Source organism: Littorina saxatilis, linkage group LG2, assembly GCF_037325665.1.
Source record: "Littorina saxatilis isolate snail1 linkage group LG2, US_GU_Lsax_2.0, whole genome shotgun sequence".
Taxonomy (NCBI): Eukaryota; Metazoa; Mollusca; class Gastropoda; order Littorinimorpha; family Littorinidae; genus Littorina; species Littorina saxatilis.
The window spans coordinates 59,920,253-59,943,501 of NC_090246.1; the positions used below are offsets into that span (position 1 = coordinate 59,920,253).

A 23,249-nucleotide genomic window follows, 5' to 3' on the forward strand; every position below is an offset into this window, starting at 1 on the left:
GAGCAGCTGTGCTCTGAGACGGAGGAGAAGTTCCGTCTGAGAGGTCATAGCCGCCCTAAGGGCAGAAAAAGCGTGTCCGGCCTGGTTACCGTCCACCTGAGCTAGGGGCGTGAAACCAGACCGGAGGTTGGAACCGGAGGCCACCGTACCCGTCGAGTTGATGGCAGCGTCTGACCAATGCCATGCATTGGAGAGACATTGAAGAGAGTCGCTGACGACCCCCTCCAAATGCGAAAAAGCCAACGGGGTCAAAGCGAAGGAGGACACTGCAGGGGCAGAGCCCCGAAAAGGTTCGTTATCGGCACCCACCGCCTTACTGGTGTGTTGAAAGGGGAGGGTGCTAGAGTCGAACGCGAACTGACCCCCACTTTTACAAGTCATCCTAGGGAAAGAAAAAGGATCCCTAGGATTGGGGAAAGAGGGAGCAGTGTCCTGGGCTTCTGGGGGGACAGTGCTGCCAGTCTTGTCCGAATCATTAGACCGGAAAGACTGGAGCACGAGGTCCCACGCCAACCGAAGGTTAGGGTGACAGGTCAGTCGTAGGCGCGAACGCCTGTCACTCAGGGGACCCCCCTGCATGGAGTCGAAGGCCGCCCGAGCGTTAGCCTTAGAGGACTGGCCTTCGGAAAACGCCCCGTCTCCCAACTTGTCCGCCAACAGGTTGAGGAATGTGGTTGTCACCGTGGACCTGTCGGCAGACGGGTCCTCGGGAGAAATTTCCTCTGACTCAAAAAGAGCCAGCGGAGGAGAAGGAGGGCCCCCAGGGTGTGGAGCCTGGGGAGCCGAGGGGTTCTCAGAGTGTGTGGTTGACGGTATAGAACCGGAACCTCCTCCCCGGACTGCAGAGGAGAGAGAGTCAAGCTGACCCTGGACAGAGCGTCTCAGAGAAAAGAGTTCCTCCTTGAATGAGGACATCATTGAAAGAAGACTGTTTGAAGATGTGTCAGCAACCTTAGGTAGCTGAAGGTCAGGATACAGATCATCCTCGGACGAGATGTCGTCGAACTCCTGAAAGGCGGAAGGCAGGCCTAAATCAAAGTCCTGGGGGTGGTCGAAACCAGAGCCCGCCAGAACCGAGGAGGCCACTGCCTGTGAGGTATGTCCCCCATGAGGGGGGGCCACATCAGAACCGTCCCGGGCCGCGGGCCCGTTAGGAGGAGCGGCACGGGAGCTGTCCCAAATCGTGGCACCGTTCAGGGCAGCGGCCCGGGCCCCGGCCCCGTCGGGGCACGGAGCCCGGGCCCCGACCAGGCCAGCGGCCCGGGCCCCGCCAGAGCACGGGGCCCGGGCCCCGACCAGGCCAGCGGCCCGGGCCCCGTCCAGGCCAGCGGCCCGGGCCCCGTCCAGGCCAGCGGCCCGGGCCCCGTCCAGGCCAGCGGCCCTGGCCCCGTCCAGGCCAGCGGCCCGGGCCCCGTCGGAGCACCGGGCCCAGGCCCCGTCAAAGCACGGGGCCCGGGCCCCGTCCAGGCCAGCGGCCCGGGCCCCGGCCCCGGCCCCGCGAGAGCACGGGGCCCGGGCCGCGGACTCGCCCGGGCCTATTGACCGGGCCTTGTCCAGGCTCGTGGTCCGGTCGGCGTCCCCGTGATTGGGAGAGGAGCGGTCAACCGACATGACCAGGCCATCTAAGTCCGATATCACGCAAGGGGCTGCGAGTGACTGGACAGATGAAATCCCCAGGAAACCAGCGTCCCGTAAGACTTGACAGGCCGCAGAGAGAGCTGCGGAGGACGCTGCAGGTAGCTGGGAGGCAGTGGAGGGGAGCGCTGAGACCGCCTCCAAAGCCTCCGTGACTTGACCCCGCAGTTGGTCCGGACCTTGACCCTGAAGACCGGGGGGAGGGGGGTAGTCAGTCAAAACCGGACCACCCGCCTGCCCCCCGGAACCAACTAGTAGACCAGAGGGGGTCTCACTCCGTAAAGGCGGGTGAGAGAGAGAAGGTTGAACCTCGGAGCCCCCACTCAAAGGGGAAGGGGGCTCCGGGGTCGAGCGGCCAGAAATCGGCGCACTCAACAACCTTTGTTGGAGGAGATCCAACTTTCTTTGTTTGGAACGACGCTTACGCAGAGCGTTAGGAGTGGGGGACGGGCTGGGGGCCCAACGTCCCGTGCTATCCCGGCTCTGATCAGAACCAGACATAATTATAATGTGAATGAACTAGGAAAGAAGATAAAGCTAGCAAGCAGACGATAGCTGAATCAAAAATAGAAAAAATTTTTCACTTCCCTGAACAAGAAGACACCGGTCGCGTGTGAAGATCACAAGAAAACCAACGGTATTCACACCAGAAGCGTAGGGAAAAACACCGTGACACAGACACGAGGAGGCTTAATCTTCTTTATGTATTTTCTTCCAAGAAGAATAAGCCATAGAATCACTGACGAAAAAACAACCGGTAGAGATCCAGGAAACTAGACCGTAGGCACTGACGATGTGTACACGTCGGCGAAAAGAGGTGAAGTGATAAGTGGCGCGCCCGCGTTGCCTGTGCCGCATTCCAGCTGACAGTGCTTGGCGCCAAGCACTGCTGGCGCCACCTGCAAAGGGCGGTCACTCTGGGGTATAACTCTAGTTTCACTTTCGTTTTCTTTCGGTAGTTAAGGGGCTATATGCAAAATAACATTGTGCTTGGTAAATCTAAATTAATATGATATGTTTGGATTAAAAACACGCTCAGAAAGTTAAAACGAAGAGAGGTACAGAAAAGCGTGCTATCCTTCTCAGCGCAACGAATACCCCGCTCTTCTTGTCAATTCCACGGGCACTGCCTTTGCCACGGGCGGTGGAGTGACGATGCTACGAGTATACGGTCTTGCTGCGTTGCGTTGCGTTCAGTTTCATTCTGTGAGTTCGACAGCTACTTGACTAAATATTGTATTTTCGCCTTACGCGTCTTGTTTGTTCATGTCGTCACCCATGCGTCAGTAATGTGACGTAAGTTTAGTACTATGACCAAGTCGAAATTTCGGATAGGACACAATTACAATTCGGTCCCTTCAATTTCGTCTTATCCGGATTTGCCTGTACAACACTTTCCTTTCCATCCATAACCAACTTACAAAAGGTCATATAGTCTATCCGCCACAAAAACAATTGGTCATTTTCAATCAAGGTGCATTTGGCTTGACCAATCCATAAAAATAGAGTACCTTCTTTGACCAGCTTGGCTCTGCTTTACAGGTAACAGGGTCATTTCAAACACATACACGCCACTAACAACAAGGATAGAATCTGATCTCTGATCATGACAACAACAGCACTATCAATCAGAGGCTTTTACTTCTGACAACTACAATAAGTAGACCGATGACACTTACACCAAAAGCTGCAGTCGAACCTGTCCAAAACCACCACCCAAAGGAAAAAGCAAAAGTGGTCATTATAGACAGTTAGCTGCTACGGAAAGGTGGATTATATTAAAAAAATTTTTTTTTGACGTGGTCGTCATCGAGAGGTGGTAGCCAGGACAGGTTTGCCAGTAGTTTACCTACCAACAACTAGCAAATCGTACAAAAACCATTGTAATCATTCATACTAACCCTGCTGGGGCGTAGGCTGTTGGCTGGGCGACAGCAGTAGGTATAGCGTAGCGTGTGGCTGTAGCTGCTGCGGGGTAACCTGCTGCTGTAGCGTAGGGCTGTGTCGTTGCCACCAGCTGAACACAACACAAAAATAGTCACAATAGGCCTCTAAATTAAAAGGAACAATGTGCAAAAGTTCAGCTCTGAAGGATTGCATGTGCTACTTTTAATCGAGTGAAACAAATGTAGCACACAAAATTAAGTTCCTTGTTCATAGTAGCAACTAAGCCAGTAGCAGACAAGGATATAGTCTGTTGTTGTTTGCTACATGTCGTTGTGTATGTTTGGCTGATAAAATTTCAAAAGCATTTACCAAAAGCTAGAACATAAAGTTGAACACCCCTACACATTGTGCAGTCATCTATATATCTATGATACTAAGTTCACCTCCAAGTAAGGGGATTAACCTTTCAGTACAGTCAGGGAAAGAAATATTTGAACTGCGGGTCGGAAAGGTATGATTCTGGTAAAGGAAATGAACCTGCTGTTTTCCTGAACAAAAATATAGATACAGCATCAGGTGAAATAATTATTGTATCATAAAAAGTTTCTTCCTGCCATATGAACACCATTCAAACCATAACACTGAAATGCATATTACCTGATATCTTGTTCCACCATCAGTTGCATAAGTAGCCAAGAAAGGATCTTGATAGACACCACTGGACAAAACAAAGGGAAATGATTATCACCACTTGTCATACGAGTTCAGAGCAGTAAATTTGAACTGCACTTCATTCAGTGAAATACAGTTGCATGTGTCTGCCTTAGCTGATTAAAAAATGTGATAATGCATGAAAGGGGTTACTAGTGAATTCAAGTTATTTCCCTTGCTAATGATTATTCATGAAGTTACTGACCTTGCTTACAAAAGGTTATACGCTGTCTCATGCACATTCGCCACAAGGGTATGTTATTTTCAGTGTGCGGCTACCAGGGGGTGTAACTTGTATGGCAAGAACTGATATACGTCTCATAATACATCTTGCCACAGTTACTTTTGGTTGGAAAATTGGATGGAGGATTGTGGAGCTTGGGCATCTAGCAGACAACTAATGTCATACCTACACTGTGATCAATCTCTCTTTCTTCACATCATTTAGGGATGTCCCTATGCCTACGCCAGTTTGCTGTACATCAAGTGCGACTGTGGAATGCTACATTTTGTGACAACTGGCAATCACACGGACTGCCTAACAAATCGAAGAGAGGTGTACCAGTGTAGGACATCAACACAAAGGCAGCACTTGGTAAGTATTTAAACAGATAAACAAAGTGCAATATAACTTGAGTAAATAAAGTGTACCACTCTTGACACCTTGTTCTTACCTTCTCATACTCATAGCTCTGCACATGTCAACATACTCCTCCCTTAGAAAAATTAAAAATGTTTTCACACAGTTTTTAAACAGCAGGAGTGAACATAAACACATGTACAATTGTATACTGTTCACACGCACAAACACAAACAAACACTTTAATTTAAGCTTGTCAGTTGAACTTTTTTCTGAGTTTTCTTAGCACATTTTCTGAATATAAAGAATAATTATAAATATGCAGTATGGTGCAGACATGCACAGAGAGTGAGAGAGAGAGAGACTTTGAATTTTGGATAGTTTATTGTACTTGTGGCCATCGGCCCATTTACATGGGTGAAACTGATCAGGATTGAAAATAAGGAAAATGAGGCCGGGGTCCAGGGGCCGCCCAAGCCCTGGTGGGGTGCAGGGCAGGGGCGGATCAGTTCATTTTATGGGTGGGTTTCCCAAAAGTATATTGTGAAGATATGGGTGTGAAGGCGCTTCGCGCCGAGTCGACGGCGCAAAGCGCCTAGCTTGCTAGGGGGGTCCGGGGGCATGCCCCCCCGGAAAATTTTGAAAAAAAGATGCAAAATGGTGCAATCTGGTGCATTCTGAGGATGATCATTACCAGTTTCAGGCAGCAGATTTTGTCACTGATTAATACCCCAAAAATTGAAACTCAATGTAAAATAAAGAAATGCACCATAAAAATATTTTTATTTTTTGGCTGGTTTTTTTTCCGGAAACCCCAGAAACCCCTTCCCTTGTCCGCCCCTGCAGGGGCAACGCCCTGCTAGGGGGGCCCAGGGGGGCAAAGCCCCCCGGAAGAAAACGAAAAATCAGGCTTTTAAGGGTAAAAGTAGGCCTATCCTGGTATCTCAAACACACAAATTTGCACATTAAACATGGTAACAAATGCCAAGCTGTAGTCCGATAATTCGCGCGCCCAGTGAAACAAAGACTCAGCGATGTCCGGTCACTGTGTTAGGGAAAAAACGAATCGGATCGCCGGCAAAAAAAAAAATTTTTTTTTTTTTTTTAAAGATTTTCAAAATAAGGAATTCCTTATTTGACCAATTTCATTTGGCGGATTTCCGCCCTGAGGCGGAAGAGTTTCACCCATGCATTTACAAACCAGGATTGTGGGGGTGTGGGTTTGGGGAAGTGATGGGAACTTCATTCGCTCACACATTTACTCATCTTGAGAGAGAGAGAGAGAGAGAGAGAGAGAGAGAGAGAGAGAGAGACTTTCTAAAAATATTTTCATCTGTAAAAATAATGAGACACCTCAACTGTCAGACAGTCAAAGAAAAAGGCAGTTTAAAAAATACACAAGAAACAGTGGGTCATCTCTGAACGTTTGACATGTTACAACTCTTCAAAGCTCTGTACCCTGAGCAAAAGAGCTACAGCCAGGTAAATCTGCTGGACAAGATCCTGCGGATCAAATATGATGCTCCACAATGCTCTAGCTGAAGTCAAAAGTCTACATCTGATTTTCAATCATTCCAACACTGACAACACTGAACTGAAATTCAGCTTTACAATAAGGTGGGCTTTCGATCACTTGATATTCAAGAATCGACTGCAAATACCAACATACTCGAAAGTCTAGTGCAGAAAATCTTATAATGACGATCAGTTCAAAATCATAACGTTTTACAGAAAATCATATTTGACCAGTCACCACCCCAGATAAAAAAAAAGATTAAACAAGAAGGGCAAAGCCCATACGACTCACATGCTTGACCTAAACCTAGCAATGACATCATACACTAAGAACTGCTTTACACATTTTTCCTACCAAAATACATGTGACCTTGACCCAAGGTCAAGGTCATCCAAGGTCATGCAACACAAAGCTGTTAATTCAAGACATAGGAAGTACAATGGTGCTTATTGGCTCTTTCTACCATGAGATATGGTCACTTTTAGTGGTTCACTACCTTATTTTGGTCACATTTCATAAGGGTCAAAGTGACCTTGACCTTGATCATATGTGACCAAATGTGTCTCATGATGAAAGCATAACATGTGCCCCACATAATTTTTAAGTTTGAAACACTTATCTTCCATAGTTCAGGGTCAAGGTCACTTCAAAATATGTATACAATCCAACTTTGAAGAGCTCCTGTGACCTTGACCTTGAAGCAAGGTAAACCAAACTGGTATCAAAAGATGGGGCTTACTTTGCCCTATATATCATATATAGGTGAGGTATTGAATCTCAAAAACTTCAGAGAAAATGGGAAAAATGTGAAAAATAGCTGTTTTTTAGACAACATTTATGGCCCCTGCGACCTTGACCTTGAAGCAAGGTCAAGGTGCTATGTATGTTTTTTGGGGCCTTGTCATCATACACCATCTTGCCAAATTTGGTACTGATAGACTGAATAGTGTCCAAGAAATATCCAACGTTAAAGTTTTCCGGACGGACGGACGGACGGACGGACGGACGTCCGGACGTCCGGACGGACGGACGACTCGGGTGAGTACATAGACTCACTTTTGCTTCGCATGTGAGTCACAAATGTGAACCATGTGACTCCCCCTCCCCCCCTTTTCTTTTTTTGTGTTTTGTGCATTTTATTGCTTAGTGGAACTCGTGCAGAACATTTTAAATTCACTAGTAACCCCTTAGAAAAACATTGTACATGATTGAAGAGAAAACCAAAACAGAGACGGACTGCTAATGTCACAAAACCAAGAGTATAAAGAGAGCTTAATTCATGGAACGTTTAATGAATGAGAGTATATGATTACATAAATAAATGTTTCAAATGTTTGCAAATCAACCACTCTTGATGTTTTACTGAATCCAAAAAGAGTGAGGAAGGTTTCGGAAAGTGAAAGAAGTTTTGATGTGTAGATTCCAAGCACTTACGGTGTGTATTGGATGGCTGCAGCTGGTGCAGCTGTCAGTTGTTGGGGATGTCTCATGGCTGCTGCAGCTGCTGCTGCTGCCGCTGATGCATAGGCTCCTCTTGCAGCCACTGCTGCTGCAGCTCTTCCTCGTGTCAACGCTACCCCTCGCAGCGCAGCTGCTGCAGGACAGAATCAGGCAAGCATGCTACATTTCCTCCACAGACAGTAGGGTTTCAAATAAGAATTATAAGACCCTTGAGAAGACAATCATGGTTCAGTTCCTACGAGGCTGTGTTCATTCATCCACATTCCAGAAGAAAAGGGCACATTCCACGACAACCAAGGGAGTCTGATTCAACTGCTCAATGCTTCTACCTACAAGACAAGTTAATTCAAAACACTGTCAAGCTCACTCTGTTGTAAAACACAGTGAATTGTTTAGTGCATTTAGTTGCTCGATTTACTGTAGAAAGGGTAGGCTTTATGCAAGAGGTAAGCAGCACCCCAATCACCAAAGATTTCTTTAGCTGAATATCATTGGCTCAAAGAGTTATCTCAAACCCGGAGTGATGCAGTATGCACGTTGCAAATCTATCACTGGCAATGGCAGAAAAAGTGATACCTATCACCAAGACCATGCCAGACCATTCAAAATAGCACTGAAGTACATGTGTTCATGGCAGAAAACAGGTTAATAGCACTAGGAAATTTGGAAATGGGACTTTAACACAGTTCACATGTATGCATTCTGTTGACCAATTATGACACATTTCATTCCCAGTTTACTCATAGTCATGCATAAAGAATTTTAAAATGTGTAGAAAAGTATGACTATGAATACTAATCCCTGGAAAAATACTCTAATAACAGTGTTGCTAAAATATGTATTAACAAAATCCTACAGATAAAAACATTATCTCATTTACAATAAATAAATAAATAAATAAATAAATACAACAAAAAAGTAGGGGAAGTAAATGATAGCAAATCATAAAATAGCATATACGTAATGGGTCTAAATTACGCAAACTAAGAAAGGCCAATTTGCTGCATTTATAAATAAATAAATAAATAAATAAATAAATAAATCCAACATGCAGAAGAAAAATTCAGATTCTGAAGAATAATGACCGATTCAAACAGTAAAATAAACAAACAGTAAAAAAAAGAAAGAAAAAAGAATGCTTTTAGAAAAATAGTAAGATTTTGGAACTTAAATGATAAACAATAACTAGTAAATAAAATAATAGAAGCTTAAAAAAGGAACCAAAAAAAGAAGTGTACTCTGTGTAGCTATCTTCTAGTTCTAATATACAAATAAATGTTGCTTTCATTTTTGAATAAGGAGACTAATGCACACCGAATAAATTGGTGAAAATTGTTGTTACTGAAACTTGCAGATAGGTTCATGAAATACAGCATGCAACTCTTGAATAAATGCACATGATCAAGCATCCAAGTTAAAATGTAAAACCATTTTCAGAGCCAAAGGGCTAATATGTCAACTTTTCTGCTGGCTTCTTTGTCCATGCATAAAAAAAGGGTGCAAACTTGGATTGTCTCCAACAAACAGCAGTTCCACACTGACATTTTCAAATAAAAAATTCAAGGCTCCAGCTGTAAGTCATGACTCTATCTGACTGCAGAAATGTGAACGACTGATTATGACAGCTTACCATTCGGGATAGTGGGTGCAGCAACTTTTTTGGTCATAACACGAGCAGTGGCATTGTTAACCTAGAACCATCAGTTTCAATTTCAGTACTGACGTATGTCAAACAAATCACACACAACACACACAAACTTTCATCATCCAAAGCAAGCCAATGGCAGGATTAAGTAAGTGGACCAGAATACAGCCTGTTTTGTTATCCTTTTTAACATGACTGTCTTTATGGATAAAATTTAGCTGTCATTTGAACTGAAGTATTTACTTATAAAAAAAAAAATTTTTGCAATTACTTTTTGTGACATATTTCTTCCATCTATATCATGGCCATGTTATTTGTATTTAAAAAAAAATCAAGCATGAAAATAAAAGGAAACAAAACAAGCTGATGACTACACTTTGTATTTTTTTCCATTTAATTTTTTTTTTTTAAACATATTCTTCCTTTTGTTTCTTATCAAACACCTGTAATGTTTTTCTGTTTATACGGTTCTCCAAGATAGTCATTACTTTAATGTTTTAACCACCAATGCATAAAATCGTGTTACAAAGCAAAATGATATGCCCGTGAACACACAGTTTAACTTATTTCTCAGTTTGAAACAGAATATATTTAAGTCATACTAATGTCTGGTCCACTTAGTATCAAAAACTATACAGCACCAGCAGGGAAACAGAAGCTCGAAACTCAACTATATTGTTACACATGTATATGGAAACAAATTTGAAATGGAAGGAGTGTGTATTTAGAGAGAACTGAAGAAAAAAGAGAAGATTTTATTCCAGAAATGTACTGATCCATTTAGAGAAGAGTTTCAAGCTTCAGTTTCATTCATAAACAATCAACTGCCAGGTTCTTAAGAGCTAGTTTTGACCCCTTTAGCAACAGGACAAAAAAAAATGAAACATTTTACTTTATTTGAATGCCTTTATAGTTAAAACCTTTCTTCATGGCTCAAGCTTAGGAAGAAGTTAATGTTAACCACCCACCCAACTGTACATCCAAATATTCTCTAATAAAGTCTGATCACAGAGCAATTATCGTTATGTAACACAACAGATTTCATGTTACCCAATTCACATTCTTTTTATACTCAATTTTTCAAAAGCATACTCCATAAGTACTAGGCAGTTGACTGTTGAACAAAATACTTCATCACTATGATGGGGCGGAAAAGAAAGCCAGACTGAGTGAAGAAAAAACAAGTCGCGTAAGGCGAAATTACTACATTTAGTCAAGCTGTGGAACTCACAGAATGAAACTGAACGCACTGCATTTTTAACAATGACCGTAGTCCGCCGCTTGTGCAAAACAGAGTGAAACTGACGAGCCTGTTCAGCGCGGTAGTGGTTTCGCTGTGCTGCATAGCACGCTTTTCTGTACCTCTCTTTGTTTTAACTTTCTGAGCGTGTTTTTAATCCAAACATATCATATCTATATGTTTTTGGAATCAGGAACCAACAAGGAATAAGATGAAATTGTTTTTAAATCGATTTCTGAAATTTAATTTTGATCATAATTTTTATATTTTTAATTTTCAGAGCTTGTTTTTAATCCAAATATAACATATTTATATGTTTTTGGAATCAGAAAATGATGAAGAATAAGATGAACGTAAATTTGGATCGTTTTATAAAAAAACCATTTTAATTACAATTTTCAGATTTTTAATGACTAAAGTCATCAATTAATTTTTAAGCCACCAAGCTGAAATGCAATACCGAAGTCCGGCCTTCGTCGAAGATTGCTTTACAAAAATGTCAATCATTTTGATTGAAAAATGAGGGTGTGACAGTGCCACCTCAACTTTTACAAAAAGCCGGATATGATGTCATCAAAAGTATTTATCTAAAAAATGAAAAAAAAGTCCGGGGATATCAATCCCAGGAACTCTCATGTAAAATTTCATAAAGATCGGTCCAGTAGTTTGGTCTACACACAAACACGCACAGACAGACAGACACAGACACAGACACAGACACAGACACATACACCATGACCCTCGTCTCGATTCCCCCTCTATGTTAAAACATTTAGTCAAAACTTGACTAAATGTAAAAATCTGAAAACTCATTATGGATTGTGACGAAGAGTAATTTAGCATTAGAGTGATTGATCAATATTACAAAGTGTCCTCAGCGTAATTAGTATTTTTTTTAATTCAGTAATTGAAGATCAACCGAGAAGAAAAAATGAGACGCAACTGATGTATACTGAAATGAGAAACCATCGCCCCATCGTAATGATAGCAAGTATTTTACAAAGAAATACTCACATAATCAAACTTCAATTTATGGCAAATGTGAACAGCTTCACAATCTCTAAAAGAATTATCTACAACCAGCATAACATCTAACCAATGAATAATCATTATGTCTGAATCTATATGTCCCTTATCGTCCATTACTCACTACTTCTTTCTCTCCTCTGGGTAGCATAACCGTTTTTAAAGCAAATATAGGTACTGAAACCAGCATCCTTTCACTTTTTAAATTTTGAAACAACTTTTCCCCCCCCATGCAGGCTGCTATCTTGTCTTGTTTATCTTGTGTCTCAGTAATTCTAACCAGGGATTTTATGTTGTCAATATATGCCAATCTAACCATATCATCTTCTAAAAGTAAAAGCTGGTTTGAGAGCTAGTTTGTTTGCTGATTGTGTGCCTGCAAATTTTCGATTCTGAAAAATGTTAAAGCCTAACGCACAATGTGTAAACTTCAACAAAAGCAGTTAACTTTCTTTGATATAAGATATGCAATTTTTTTCCTTAAAACTGTCTACACTACGATGAAATTGTTGTAGACAGACACAAATCAAATACATTTGCAGCAAAATATCATAATGTTTCATAATTTTGAAAGTCTCCTTTCAAAGCATCATACTCGATGAGTGAAAATGATCTATAAACTCAAGACATTACATGTACTGCTTCCACTGTCATAATTTGCAGTTTGGTGAAAAGCAAAAGGCACCATACAAAAACTTAGTTTTAAAATCTTGTGGATTTCAGCAACTAAACCTACTCTGTGTAATAAAGACAGTTTTAACTTACTGATGACAGATTGTATTATGAAACATGCCTACAAACAACTGGGGGGATGGTGGGGGGGGGGGGGGATCTTTACGCATTGTAACCTACCTATCTATTTTAGATTCCCTGTCAAATACTGACTCATTCTTAGGCTCCATGTTTGCTGGTTTCCATGTACTAATCACTATTAAAATAAAAAAGATTGTTATTTGTGAACTCATACTTTACCACTTTCACAATCTAGCAACAACACTAAGAAAAATTCAAATGTACCATCACAAGTCAAAGGACAGCATCAAGAAATGCCAAAACACATTTATATACAATTAATGCACAGATGAGGCAAAAGTACCATGTAACTCACTGCGTGCATTAACAAGAACTTCCAACAAATTGCAAGACCGCAAACACTGGGTTCTAAAAGGCTGAACTTTTGGTTTACTCTCCCTTTCCCTGAGAGCGTTGAAAATTTAAAAATTTGTGAATTAGATAAAAAGCAGTAACACAATTTCTCAATTGCTACTGTTTTACAAAAGAAAGGAAAACACTGAGCACATTGACCACAAACAATGAGCAGGCATTTCTTCATACTGAACAGATAAAAAGTTCATACTGTACTTAGCACTTTTTTGAGGTAGTGCTACCACATAAAAGTAAATAATCATGCAGGCACCTCAATTTTTCGTCCCTCAACCACCGTGCCGTTCAATTTGTCTCGTGCTCGGTCAGCATCCACACTATTTGCGAAAGTTACGAAACCGAATCCCTGCATGCACAAGGAAAAATAAGGAGCATGCATTAAATCGTGCAAATCAACATAAATCATATGGCAATTTTTTGCATCAATTTCATATCATCATGTTCACATAGTCATGCAATATTTTCAAATCTGATCAACCTATCATTTAGCTGCTGATCAGATAATGGACAATAATTTCATTTGATTTCTTCAAGAAGAGCAAAGTATTCACAGAAAAGTGGGTAAGGTGACTGAGGTATATAAAGATGCGCATACATGCTGATTTCTAGTACACGTATCCACATGTGGCCACTTGCACTAGTATTATGTTTTGGCAAATAGAGGCTGGGTAAAGCAATGGGTCCACCACTGCCCATCTACAGAAATGAAGAAATGGAGAAAAGAGGAAGCCCATCGATGTTTGAATCATCTGAGCAGCATTGGGGGGATGCTAAAAGCTTGATACAGACGCTCTGTGGTGCCCCTCTAATTGTCACTGCGAACTCCCTACCAGTCATAAGGATGTGCTTACTTGGTCCAGTTTTAAATCAGCTGCACAGGTATGAATGAGCTGTTAGTTACAGTACCGACATTTGTCTTTAACACTTGAGAGAAATCCAGCTAAACATCCTTTTGACAACTTAAGATCTTGCTACTGCTCCAATAGATTTTAACATGTCAGAGACTTGGGAATGTACAACAGAAAGGTTTTGCTTTGATTTACCCAATACAAAATCTGGTTCAAATCATAAATCCAAGAAACTACAGCAAATTTCTGTTTTGCAGAAAAGACTTAAAGATTCTGTACTCAAAATAACCTGTGGGGGAGCTCTACACTAATTCTGGTGAAAAAGGGCACCTGCTGAGCTTTCCAGAATCAGTTCCAGGAAGCTGATCTGAAGGACTCAAATTGGGCTGGACTGATAGTTGCAAGGCTGGATGGCCTCACACTGGCCTCTGCGTGAGTTAAAAGTGTACGAGTGAGTGACAAAGTTGTGGCAGATAAGTTGTGAATTGCAACAAGCCATCATCTTTTGCAGGGTGGGAAGAGCAAAAACCTTGATTAGATGGACAGCAGCTGAATGCACAGACACCATTATAAAGCTTGGGCCCTCAAGTTGTTCCCATGGGACATGACTAGGCAGACACAAAACAGTACTCTGACGGCATGCGGACATGACACACTTGGTTCATCATGGCTCATCTGAAGATGCATAAACCCCAGTCTGGAGGCACAGATAGCAAATTGGAATGGTGCTATACTGATGCAACAAAAATGTCTTGGACCACATTTCAAACAACAAAAAATGCCACGGCACATTCACTTTACTTTAGTTTCCAAATCTGAACACATACTGAGGGCACAAGTTGAGCGGATAGCTACATCACCACTTAGGGCCAGGAAGGGAACCACATACAACTTTCTCTGTTTGTCATTCCATTACACAGAGGAAGACTGACATAAAACATATCGACAAAGATTGATATACAGAATTTACAGCTACATGTATACAGCAAGAAAATGACACTTAAATGCATAGATTACAACTATAATTCTTTAAAATATGTTAAGGTAATGAAAACAAGCTATTTCATTTTTACTTTTGCAACAGAAGGTATCAGAGAACGCTGGTTTTCCAGTCGTTTTTGCAGCTTCAGACTTTAAAAATGTAATGAAATAGCTTGTTTAAATACAGTTATAAAAACATTAGCCTTTCACAAGCTGCTAACTCAGTCCTACTGTGCGAGTCTTTCTGCTTTATATTTTCTGTGTTTTTGTTTGTTTCACATTTGAAAAGATACAAAAAATCACCAAGGACAAAACTGTATGTGTATCAAACAAATAGATTGTGTACATGTGTGAAAGCCACCTTCATCTTGAACACTTGGATTTGTGCCAAAGTAAACATCCTGCTTAGTGCAAATAAAGCTTCATAGCATTAACAGCTTGTGAATTGAGGCTGAGCTATCAAAAATACTTCAACACAAATGATAGTCATCCGAATATTTCAGTAAACACAATTCATTAATCAAGGAGATTGTTTGTTTTTTAGTAATTCAGTTTTTCTATTCTCATTTTTTTTTTAAACTACCAAATCCCTTGATCAGATTTCATATTCTTTCCATTTTCTGGCTTTGTGTCAAGTAAGAGCTTTACTTTTATAAAACTGTTTACAATTAATTTTCTGATACAGTGGAACCCCTCACAAAGACCCCCCTCTCTAACGACTACCCCGCCACAACGACCCTTTTTTTTTAACCGATGTGTTTCTTTATATAGTTGTCACCAGTGTAGCGACCACCCCGCTCTAACGTCTAAGGACCGACCTAACAGCTTGTGTAACGACTTTGTCAGACCACAGGCGGAGGTATCGTTCACTCGACCACCACTATGATAGTAAGACTACTATGATAGTGGTATATATATATATATAGTAGTCTTACTATGATAGTGGTGGCCCAGCGAACGATACTTCCGCCTGTGGTCAGACAAGCCAAGACTCTCAGTCAGCATAACGCATCACTGACAAACCGGTTATAACCAGTTGACTAGCATTCACCTAATGGAAGTCGCCGCGGATTTTCATTTCGCTCGATTAGCGATTACCGGTACTTTATTAGCTCTCTACTCAAGACTCTGCGCTTTTCTCTTTCTTTTGCGAATCTTCGTTTGTCAACAAGTTGTCGTGACAAGATAGCGTACAGGAAAACACTGGATGTATCAGGATCTCGCGCGCACGAGATTTCGGTGTTTTTTTGTGTCTCGCGATAGTTGGAGGAGCGAGAACCGCCATGTTGTGTTTTCGTCTGCTCGAAATGTGCGCAAAAGTCGTAAATCATCCCAAAAAAGCTTACTCTGGGCGGGACTACATGTGTGTGTTGGTTACAAATTGTGTGTGAACTGTCATATTTTTCTTCAAACTTTTCACTTTTCTTCTTTATTTCACTTGTTTATTCTCGGAGCCGATTTCGCCAAATACCGTACTTTCGTTTGCCTGGTTGTTTTGATTGATTGACACGATCTGATTATATTTTTTTCGACGGCGGCTAATATAGTGACGCGGCCTATACGTGGCTCGTCCCAATTTGTTTTTAAAAAGTTGGGGGTGCGGCTTATAAAACGGTGCGTCTTGTAATCCGTCAAATACGGTAACTCTTTTTGCATTGAAACATGCACCAGAACTCGTGGACACCATCGACAATGTCAAACATGAAATCTAAGCAGTTTGCTTGAGGAAACGGTCGTCAGCAACTCAAACGTCTGTTTTCTTTTTTTTAAGAAAATCTGAGGTGACTTTCTTTGTGGCCCCCTGACCCCGCCCCCTCCCTCTGTAAGGACCCCCCTCCATAAGGACCGATTTTTGTCAACATTTTCAAGGTCGCTAAAGAGGGGTTCCACTGTATAATGAATGTAAATTTTCAGAAATAATAAATGTAGTCATGAGAAACATTAAAATTAAATGCATATAACCTAAAATAAACAAGTAACAAATAATTGATGATATTTGCTCCTTGATTGATGCATTGAAAATACCTATAAATAGTTCAGCAAAATGTGTGTGTGTGTGTGTGTGTGTGTGTGTGTGTGTGTGTGTGTGTGTGTGTGTGTGTGTGTGTTGTGCATGTAAACATGTGTGTGAGTGCATATGCTCCAGCGCACAAAGGCACACAGATCAGTGTATGGTAGTGTAGATGTTCTGACCTGCTTCATTTATTCTTTTGGTAGGAGTGGCTGACTTTGCATATTTTGTGAATCTGAAAATCTGTCATGGATTTGTGTTGTATGTTTGCAGTGTGCACTGACTGAAGAAATTGTGTGCTTCTGGGTGGAAAAGTACTTACCTTTGATCCTCTCTCATTGAAAATTATTTCCACATCTAGAATTGGGCCAAATTGCTGAAAAGAGCAAAAACAATAGTTTATAATATCTCTATCTTTCCTTATGCTTAGTCAGCTTAGTTACCTCTGCAGCAGATGCTGTTTCCTGCACACAGAGCTGCCAGCCCCTGTAAGCTTTAAGTGTAGCAATTTAGAAATTTAAGTGTAGCTACTGGTGTTTAAGTGTAGCATTGTCTCAAACAAGAATACATTTTAACAACTGTGTTTACACCAGGATTCAATTGCAGGAACAGATGTCCATTAGAAAGTGTCTACGGTGCCACTTCTCAGTGTGGACAACACCTTTTCTGACCCATATTCTGACTGCCAACATAGAGAAGCAGTAATGAGAACCTGGACTCACAACAAAGACTAAGAGGAATACTGTTGCATATTGTTTGTTTGAGCGTAACAATCTTTTGCTTGGCGTAACAGGACAGTAATTTTGGTTACAACGTAGCATGCTACGCTGAAAGCACAACAGTTGGCAGCTCTGCGCACATATATGTGACAAAATGTCTATTTATATGGATTTTGACTTTTCAGTCTTAGCATATTTCCCATGTTTAAAAGAGAATGATGTCTCATTAATGACATAACTCTGTTACTGTGATAGCATAAAAGAACAGCTGTATTTTCAGTTTTCACCACAGAAAGCTGTAAATTAATTACTTTGAATGAGCACTGAGTGCAATTACTTTGAATGAGCACTGAGTGCATAGTTTCAGTCTCTCCCTGGACAAGTGTATGACTCATTGACTGTGTCTTTAAGCACATCTCAAAGTCGAATAAAATCAATGTGCAACTTTACACTGGTATCGCTGACAGTGACACAACTCTGGCTGCAATGCTTAAAACAATCGCCCAATGTCAATAAGAAGCGACCAGTAGATTTAAAAAAGTTCCCAACTTTGTTGTTGTTTTTGTTGTTCAATATTTGTGTTTTTGTTTTATCATTATTACCTTTCTCATTAGCTCGCCAGCATTTTGCAAGCGAGTTTCATACACGATTTTCAGTTAAGTTCATTATTTGTATCATAAGTGTCTGTCTACTTAAAAGACCACTGGGTCGACGTACTGTAAATGTAACGTTTTGTTTTGTCAATAATTAAACGTTCCAATAAACTACAATTGTTTTCTTTTTATTCTGAATTTTGGAACGTTAGCAATCTATCTGTATTTTGATTTTTATTGTTCACCAACACAGGATAGTGGGTACCCTACTATTTTAAAAAAGCCGTTCAGTCGTACTATATGTGTGTAATTAAGGTACATGACGGTAACGTAGATGACGGTAAAATAGATGACGGGCGCTTGCATCTCACCTCACGGCCGAGCCAGGAGTCACTGGATGGACCTGCGGTAGCATGCTCCTGTGGGCGAAAACGATATCACAAATTGGAACATTAATTGTTACTCTATTGCTAGAAAAAGCCGGTAACGTAGATGACGGTTATGGAACCCCAAAGTCTATTTTTCTCTCAGTTGCCTCTTCGCTACACTAAGACGCACCTCAGCAGTAAACAAAGCCCTGTACATAAACAAACAACTTTTGAAGGTTGTTTTAGGAATATTTGGGTGTAAAAGGCCCCAAAAGTGGGATCAAGTATATTCCCGAAAAAAGTTACTGCTTTTGCCCCTATGCCCTGGACATTTACTTTCAGCTATGGTGTCGACGCACACAGACTTCCTCCTGCACAAAAATGCCTGCAGCAACACCGCTGATGGTCATGTCATTTAAAATGATAGTGCATATTATCAGAAACAGCTTTGTCAATATTCTTCAAAAGTATGCCCGACAGTAACGTAGATGATGTTTTTGGCAGTATTTATTGCTCTCAGGACTAAGAGATACAAGTATTTCACATGTATTGATGTGCCCCAGTTAGCAAAAGGCCCACCATAACAGAGGTGAAAACAGTAACTTTTACAACTTTTTCTATTAGCTGCAGGACTCCCGGACAACGAAAAACTAAAATGGTCGCTTCTTATTGACATTGAGCGAATAAGCATATAACTACAAACATTAAAGCTGAACGTAATAGCTAAATGTACTGTCTTCATTCTTACCCCAAGAAGTTGCCTGAGATCTGCTTCCCTGAATCGGAAAGGTATGTTAGAAACATGTAACCGTTTGGGTCCCGTCCCTGGTGAAATAGCTGCAGCAGGCTGATTTGGGCTTGTCTGCACATCACCCTCTCCTGAAGATAGATCGGTTTGCTGCAAAAACCAAAACAATCAAAATAGTAACAGGTGTTGGGAAAGGCACCAAGAAAATGGTGGTGACGGAAAAGAGTTATCAAAACAATGACACCAAAGCCATGTGCAATATCATTCAAACCTTTCTTGACCATTTATGTTTTGAAGGAGGACACTATCCTTAGGCTGCCCTCTGTCTGTATTAGGATTAATGCTGGAGAGATCAAATGAACATGGACTTATCTGTTTCCTGAACCAACAAGCTAAGAACTTGTAGCTATGCTGTAAACATGACCTTACATGTGTGTCTAATGTTTTTCTGATTTTGTGCATGTTCACATAAAACAAAGAAAAAAGACATCCATACATATAACACATACGTGTGCAAAGAAACATACCAATATCCCATTTGTGTACATGGAAATATAATTCTTGCTATTCAAACCACAACAACAGAAGAGAACAAAACAAGATGGTGCAATAAACAAAAATGTAGAAGATAACTGCCAACTACAACTGCCTTCTCTGGAGATTGCAAGGAACTATACCCCCTTGGCATCCAACCGAATGCTAACAGAAAGCCTTCAATGTAGAAACAAAGGCTAGAAGGCTTTTTAAAACCTTTTTTTTAAGATTATAGAAGAAAAAAAAAAACAGCAGGTGTTTAACATCAACCATAGTTCATTACTCTTGGTCCATATGATTAGGAAAAATACAACTTACAAGTGTTTTTTACACTGTTAATTCCAAACTAATTAATTGCAGTAAGATTAAGCAGGATGCAAACCACACACAAAAAAGAGGAAAAAACCCACACGCATAAACACTGTCCTACTAGCACAGTAGCAACAACTATTTTAATCAGTTAAGTGCTTATTGAATCACAAATGGATATTTAAAGGGCACAATGTGACTCCTTCAACATTCTACAGCACAGCTTTATGAAAGTAGTGTAAAACATGCACTCACTAATATATATCCTCTAAAATAACCCATGCAGTTATAATTACCACGCCTCCTATTTTAATTAGTTCAAGGAATTAAAACCACACACTAGTGGTTCAATGGACCAGAATGAGATAAACCTGCATGCAAAGCAAACAAAAAAACAAAAACAACAACTACAAAACAGAACCACTTCAAATGTACTTAATTCAAAGCTGATAGCGACCAGACAAAGAAAAAGGAGCACAAGATTCAAGTAGAAAATCAAAACAAACAAAAAGTTTCAAATCTGAAAGTCATTTGCCAGTTCTTTATGATTATGCTTTATCTTTCCCCCTGTATTATTTAAAATGATAATGCCTGAAGTTGTCCAACTGTTCAAAGCAGCATTTTGCAGTGCTCAAAAAGATTATAGTTTTATCACTCAATTATATAAAACAAAGCACCTCCACAAAAACAACAAGTCGCGTAAGCCGAAAATACAATATTTAGTCAAGTAGCTGCCATTTTTCAGCAAGACCGTATACTCGTAGCATCGTCAGTCCACCGCTCATGGCAAAGGCAGTGAAATTGACAAGAAGAGCGGGGTAGTAGTTGCGCTAAGAAGGATAGCACGCTTTTCTGTACCTCTCTTTGTTTTAACTTTCTGAGCGTGTTTTTAATCCAAACATATCATATCTATATGTTTTTGGAATCAGGAACCGACAAGGAATAAGATGAAAGTGTTTTTAAATTGATTTGGACAATTTAATTTTGATAATAATTTTTATATATTTAATTTTCAGAGCTTGTTTTTAATCCGAATATAACATATTTATATGTTTTTGGAATCAGCAAATGATGGAGAATAAGATAAACGTAAATTTGGATCGTTTTATAAATTTTTATTTTTTTTTACAATTTTCAGATTTTTAATGACCAAAGTCATTAATTAATTTTTAAGCCACCAAGCTGAAATGCAATACCGAACCCCGGGCTTCGTCGAAGATTACTTGACCAAAATTTCAACCAATTTGGTTGAAAAATGAGGGCGTGACAGTGCCGCCTCAACTTTCACGAAAAGCCGGATATGACGTCATCAAAGACATTTATCCAAAAAATGAAAAAAACGTTCGGGGATTTCATACCCAGGAACTCTCATGTCAAATTTCATAAAGATCGGTCCAGTAGTTTAGTCTGAATCGCTCTACACACACACACACACAGACAGACACACACACACACGCACATACACCACGACCCTCGTTTCGATTCCCCCTCGATGTTAAAATATTTAGTCAAAACTTGACTAAATATAAAAACAAAACCACATACTACTGCAGCAAACTAGCATAAAAAAACCTAAAACTTTTTCAGCAATGTGCTCTTCTTTCAGCTTAGACCTTTGCAGTTGAGTCAGTGTGATCAGACCGGCACGGTTGGCCTAGTGGTAAGGCGTCCGCCCCGTGATCGGGAGGTCGTGGATTCGAACCCCGGCCGGGTCATATCTAAGACTTTAACATTGGCAATCTAGTGGCTGCTCCGCCTGGCGTCTGGCATTATGGGGTTAGTGCTAGGACTGGTTGGTCCGGTGACAGAATAATGTGACTGGGTGAGACATGAAGCCTGTGCTGCGACTTCTGTCTTGTGTGTGGCGCACTTTATATGTCAAAGCAGCACCGCCCTTATATGGCCCTTCGTGGTCGGCTGGGCGTTAAGCAAACAAACAAAAGTGTGATCAGTAAATGATATTAGAACCTAGCTGAGCTGTTCTTCCGTTTGGGTCCCAAACACTGGCGAAATGTACAACAATCGATCGTCTACATAACTAAACGGAGCAAGGGTGAAGCAAAGGAACTCCTTCAGGCTCCCCATTGCCTGCTAAGATCAATATATGTCAAATGGTAGCTGGTTAATACCCATGTCTCAGCTCCCTTGATTCATGCTGTTGCTGCAGGAAAGCCAGGATGAAACCCTACACGTTAAATCAACCCACATTCATGAATATTCAAAGATGCAAGCTCTCTCCTCTTGAATGTTATGAGCTCATTCTCTGCAATTATGATAATTACATCCATGACTAATGCAGCTCTCACCAACACCATGAATGGACTGCGTATTATTCTACAGGACAGACAGACTGGCCCAAATACTCCCTCCCTTGCTTCCTTTCCAGTCCTTCTGCACCTTGCGCTGCTTTGGATAACTTTCTACATTTCTCATCTGCCATTTTCATACATAGAATCTCTCATTTTCCTCTCAATTGGAAATGCTTCTCTGATACAATATTGATCTTTGGTGAATGAATCATTGAAAAATTAAACTGACAGCCTAACACCTGATCCGAGGTGGGTATGTAAAAAGAATAGAAGTTTGTTCAGACTTGAATCCATTGAATGGCCTGTCATCAGTTCAACCAATAAATAACAATAACACACAAACACAAAGCAAAAAGGGAACACTGGCTTAAGCTGGTAAATCGTAGGTTAGGATCCTGTGTGCTACGGTAGAAAAGGTGGTGACGTGATTATGACAGGAATCAATTTATGTATCTGGAATCAGCGCACTGCGTGATAACAATACATGGGATTGTTAAATATATATACAACTCTTCTAGTTACTTGATTACATCTGGTATGAAATTTAGCAAAACCAAAACCATTAACACCAAAGTGAGACTGAATACATAAGTTCATGCCATGGCATACCTGTTCCAAATATACCTGTAAATGTACAGCAGTCATTTGTCACAATATAATGCATCACAAAGTACAGAATACTGGTTTTTTTTTCTACATTCAAATTTGTGAAACATGTGGAAAATGTCCAAAAAGAAAAGAACAGCATTTAAGAAAAGAAGAAAAAAAGAAAAGAAAAAGTACAGCTCGAAAGAAGAAAAAACACAAACACAAAGAATGAAGACAGTGCAAGATTTCTAATCCAAAGACAGAATATTAACTATGCATTTCTGTATACAGTGATAATATATCAATGCATGCATCAAACTCCCCATCACTTCGAGCAAGACCAGAACATAACAATTTAAACCAAAATCAATGCAAG

General features: G+C 40.7%; 1 protein-coding gene across 17 annotated transcripts in view; it reads right to left on the reverse strand.

Moving 5' to 3' along the window:
* The window catches only part of LOC138959406 (RNA binding protein fox-1 homolog 2-like), a 71,417-nt gene that overhangs the window by 14,343 nt on the left and 33,825 nt on the right, over window positions 1-23,249 (reverse strand). For 9 of the 17 annotated variants that reach the window (XM_070330874.1, XM_070330876.1, XM_070330887.1 and 6 more), the window contains exons 3-12: window positions 22,895-22,909; window positions 19,134-19,283; window positions 18,389-18,436; window positions 17,028-17,081; window positions 13,119-13,211; window positions 9,421-9,481; window positions 7,764-7,923; window positions 4,908-4,949; window positions 4,180-4,240; window positions 3,537-3,652 (exon numbers count right to left, since the gene is read on the reverse strand). In XM_070330874.1, the coding sequence (XP_070186975.1) occupies window positions 3,537-3,652; window positions 4,180-4,240; window positions 4,908-4,949; window positions 7,764-7,923; window positions 9,421-9,481; window positions 13,119-13,211; window positions 17,028-17,081; window positions 18,389-18,436; window positions 19,134-19,283; window positions 22,895-22,909 (800 nt within the window). The remainder of the gene's footprint in view (window positions 1-3,536; window positions 3,653-4,179; window positions 4,241-4,907; window positions 4,950-7,763; window positions 7,924-9,420; window positions 9,482-13,118; window positions 13,212-17,027; window positions 17,082-18,388; window positions 18,437-19,133; window positions 19,284-22,894; window positions 22,910-23,249) is intronic. The other 8 variants (XM_070330875.1, XM_070330877.1, XM_070330880.1 and 5 more) reach the window with 7 other exon arrangements.